The sequence below is a fragment of the Alligator sinensis genome, unplaced genomic scaffold (assembly GCF_000455745.1).
Source record: "Alligator sinensis unplaced genomic scaffold, ASM45574v1 scaffold1450_1, whole genome shotgun sequence".
NCBI lineage: Eukaryota > Metazoa > Chordata > Crocodylia > Alligatoridae > Alligator > Alligator sinensis.
The window spans coordinates 582446-587218 of record NW_005842873.1 but is presented as its reverse complement, the minus strand read 5'-3'; the positions used below and the strand labels follow the sequence as shown (position 1 = coordinate 587218).

The 4773-nt window shown below is 43.8% G+C and overlaps 1 protein-coding gene across 1 annotated transcript in view; it reads right to left on the bottom strand.

The window, feature by feature from the left end:
• Positions 1-4773, bottom strand: part of HIPK1 (homeodomain interacting protein kinase 1) — a 30370-nt gene that overhangs the window by 14709 nt on the left and 10888 nt on the right. Inside the window, 6 exon segments of the mRNA XM_025191928.1 lie at positions 1-5; positions 7-45; positions 787-949; positions 1374-1558; positions 2164-2250; positions 3767-3886. The exon segment at positions 1-5 is cut by the window's left edge and continues 191 nt beyond it. Coding sequence (XP_025047713.1) covers positions 1-5; positions 7-45; positions 787-949; positions 1374-1558; positions 2164-2250; positions 3767-3886 — 599 coding nt within the window.

Below are 4773 nucleotides of genomic sequence, written 5' to 3'. Positions count from 1 at the left end.
GGAAAGAGTAGCAGCAGCGGTAGAACTGGAAGCCAGTACACTGGCCTAGAAAATAAAACATTTCAGGTGGGTACATAAGGACATTTGTACTGTAATAACCCGGTTTCCAAAAACAAACTACTGTGGTCATCAGAGCCACATCACAAAGTCAGGCAGCAGGCCAAGTGCTAAAATAAAGTTAAGGCAGGAAACAGAACTTGATGAAAAGCCGTAACTGAACCAGTTATTGGTTTTACTCTTCATGCTTCTGAACTCCAGGCCAACAAGAACAGAGCCAATAAGCCCTCTGTGCTGATTTAGCCTTGTCAGCTGCATGAAAAATGGCACTGCAAAGCCAGCCCGTGTGCTCAGGAGAGAAACTTCACAAATCAAATGCCAGGGTGGCTGGAAGGAGACACGCCACCTGTAACTACACACAGCTGCCCTCACGGAGTTAGAAGCTGTACGTGGGCAGGCCTGCCACATCTCTACCTGCTGGAACTGTTCCCTACTGAGACATTAAGCTAGGAGATCAAGTGCGCTATTGAAAACGTGTGGGGAACTACAGAATACTTATGTAGCAACCATACCTGATCACTTAGTTCCAAAACCCTGTAACTTGTTTTCATATAGCAGCATCACAGCCCCAACTGATATCAGGTCAAATTCTGCTCAGCTATGTAAGCGAGAATGCAAAATATCCAGCTTTAGTGGAGTTACTCTGCAAAGCAGGATGTGACCTATAATAGCATCATAAACATTGCTCATCTGCTTCTCAGATCAATAACCAGAGCTAAGGAACTATACCTGATTGTGCACTGTATTGAGCTGGTTGTTGAAGCTCATTGTAAGGTTTGTGCTTGTATTAGGAGCCACATGTGTTGTGAACGGGCTCTTGATTTGATTCACTGTATCATACATATTTACTCTCCTTTTGCAGATCTCCATGTTCTGAAAGCAGGATTTCACACTGAAAAAGAAGGAATGATGGGAAATATGAGACATGCCACAACAGGATGCACTGTACAATTGGCGGTAAGCAGAGGGTTTCCACAGGATTTTGGTTCCAGAACACTTCTATACACGGAAACGTGTCTGCCTTTAGTATCACGGTAACAAAGAATGTCAGTTTTGGTAAAGTTAGATAAACGGGCCCCTAACAAGCGGGACAGAAAAAATCATGGCTGTCTTTCGCACGGGAAGAAGCTGCCTAAAAGAACAGGAAGCACAAGAGAGGCTGTTTACTCCTGTTTTCTCCTGTTTAACTGGCAGATCAGTCTGAAGGTCTAGAGCGCTGCTGACAGGAGGGGACTAGAGCTGATGTCCTAGACCATGCTAAGGTTTCCTTCTGAAACAACCCAACAAGACAGAACGTCCAAGTGCCATCAACTCACTGGTTGCTGTGTGGGAAATCCAGTAGATGGGCCATTGTAACAAATGCATGGTTTAAAGTCTTCAGCGGAGTGATCCTCTTGTCTGCATCAATTGTCAACATTTTCTTTAACAAATCAATGTATTCCCTTCGGTCAGCCTTCTCTGCCAACATGTCTGTCCCTTCCAAGTCTGTAGACATATTCACCTGAGAAACAAAAACGAGGCAGTGGATGCCAGGGTACACCTGTCAATGCTGACTAAATCCATGAGCCAGGTGTGTCACCCTAAGCCCTGATCAGCACTGCTGCCCTGAACCACCCTCATGTTAAGCTCTCCAATGAACACATCTGCATGTGGGTAATTTTACCAGCCAGTGATTGTAACGGGGACGCACGCAGTCTTACAACTAAGCACACGTGTTGTGTTTGCAGAATCAGGGCTTAAGACAGGATAAGTAATGGCTAACGGCTTCCACAACTCAGAATCAGACGAAGCTGAATGGGAGCCCAAGCATTCGTGATGCTGTTCTGTGTCTGCACTGGCCTTTTTCTGAAGGCTTTTCTAGCACCTGTGGCAGGAGCTCCAGTGTAGTCAAGGTACCAACTTGAGCAGGTAAAACATGAGAGATGGTTTCGCTACACATGCACTCTCTCTAGTGCTGCACCTCTTCACAACAATTGAAGAGAAAAGGACCAGTGCTGCCAGCAGTTCTGGGTCCCAATGGTTTCTTTCTCAAGTGTCCCCAGCCCTTTACAGGACAGTGTCTGACATAGCAGCATTATTCATTCTCCAGCAGCTCTCACAGCTCACCTGCGCCATGTCATCCAAACAGTTGAATATGTATTTCCGAGCTTCTTTTGATTTTATTCCCGTCTCCAACTCATGTTCCTCTGGAGTCTATAAAATAAAATGTTTGTCAGGAAACTGGAAACTTCCCAATTACTTACTGAAATAAAAACACAAGCCAGCGAGCAAAGGGTCACCCATGTTACCATTCTGCCTCTTGTGTAGTAAATCATTTACAGGTGAGGAAGAAGCAACCAGCCACCATCCCTGCTCCCTGAATCGGGGGTATGGAACTGGGGGGTTGGGCATCACGCGCTGCAAAACTGAAGCACTGTCTTAGAGGAGAATGTGGTCATACATACTTCACCACTGGTTCAGTAACAAACTATGGCTATCTCATGCCCCATCATCCCAGGAGGAGGCATCCAAAATGAATGCCAGAAACTGAAGGGGCGTTCAAGATCACACAAAGCAAGAGAATCTGGGGTTTGGCCACCAGCCAGAATGAGTCACTTCAAATAAAGTGTCAGGGGGCCAGAATGTTTCTGTTCCTATAATGTAAAGGAGGCCTGGTTTTTGCTTTCTTTGCTTATTCCTTTCAAAACATCAGTACTATTGAGAATTCTCCTTCCCCTTTTTTGTTAAAAGAATCAGACTCGGAAATTTCTCATCCCTCAAAAGAAAGAGCACACGTGTTATGACCCTTTCATGGAGAGAGACCCTTTATCCCAAAAGTTCACCCAGAGACTGTTTTTACACCTATTCAATTCCAAAAAAGCCTTTATCAGCTCAATTAAAAGTGCTTTACCCCCTGAATGGCTTAAGTTTGTCTCTTGCTTGTGATTTTGCAGTCGCATTATGTATTAGGTCAGGGGTGGGCAAGATGTGGCCCGCCAGGCTATTCTATCCGGCCCGCGGGGCCCCTAAAAAATTTAGAAAGTTATTATTTATCTGCCCCTGGCTGCCTGTCATGCGGCCCTCAATGGCTTGCCAAAACTCAGTAAATGGCCCTCCGCCCAAAATAATTGCCTGCCCCTGTATTGGGTCCATTAAGGAGTTCTCAGGAAAACCCTGAAAGCCAAACCTGGTATTCCTTATTTAGGATAAACACGAGTAAAAATATTTTTTCACTTCCTTTATAAGAAAGCAAAAAAGGACACTAACTCAATTTGGTTTTACTGTGAAGGTCATCTTTGAAGAACACAAAGACCTTACATCTATTCATCATATTCCCCCACATGTACATCATTCTGAACTAAAAATCAATTTAACTAACAGATCCTCCCATGGAACAGGCTCGATTTTACTTTCAGGCTTGTTTGGGAGGTGAGGTCTGTCATCTGTCACGAAGACAGCACAGGCCATAATAAATGGCCATTATCGAAATAATTTTAACACCCACTCTCTGCTGTCACTATTGCTTGGAGATGCTGTTGTTAGAGACATGCTAGGAGTTTATGTAGGTTCTAGAAGGACATTTACAATTCACATTCAGAATGACATTTGCAACCTAACCTTTAGCAAGAGCTCCGGGATTCTTTCAGGACACACGGATACTACATAACCATGGGAGCGGACTGGGCCTTAACATGCGTAAGAGAACAGGATGGTGAAAAATGAGACAAACCTTTAGTCTCCACAGTGGGTATCCCAAGTTCGGATCTCTGTTAAAAAACCTGCTTGTTTTCGTTCCCGCACTCAGAAGATACTCTGCTGGTAGGCCTTGAGTTTGCGAAATATAGCGAATCTGTAACGGGATCAACAAGGCGTGAAGACTGCAACAAACTGGACTAACAGCTAAATATATCACAGCAAAGTAGCGAGGTGTCTACCAAGTGGCTATCGGAAACAGCCACTAAGAGCAATCCTGAAACTCCATGTCTTTAAAGGCGATGGTTGAAAACGTTACATTTTACACTACAGAACTAAAGCTGCAATTCTCAAGCATTTACAAACATATCTAACTTGTTCAGACTAATTATCTTTAGAGATTATAGGCCCTGATTCTCTCTCCTGCTTTTCTGGGCTGTTTCATGGAATTTTTCTTGGCCTCACAGCTGCTTTGGGCAGATTGAGATGACACTATTAACAAAACAGAGAAGGTCCTAGGTAGATAATCCACTCTCTGCTGCCACCAGGGTAATGATTAAACATTTTTAAAAGTGAGAGAAAAAGATATGCATATATAAGAGATGCAGACATCTGATTGAGGCAGCCACGTCTGGGCAAATACACCCTGAACGTGTTATTTGCAAATAGCAAAGCTTCTGCTGACTTGAAGAATGCAAGATCAGAACCATAAAGTAACCTGACCCCTGTATCTCTTACAACCTGAATATACTCTACTTGCACATGGAGTAAAATCAGCCAATAGGAAATTGCAGACATTGTGTCTGAGGAACAATGACCGCTACATAGCAATGACCTATGTGAAGAAATACAAAGGCATTCTTAAAAGGAAGGGAAGCAGAGAATCGTTATAAACAGAAGAAGAGTTCTAAACAACAGCAGGACATTTTCTCAAATCTGCCCTAAACGTCGTGGTCTGGATTGCTAACGCTACCTGCTCTCCAGCTGCAGAGTACCTAACATGATGCTCCATTTGAAAAAAACCTGGTTGTCTTAAAAGTTCTG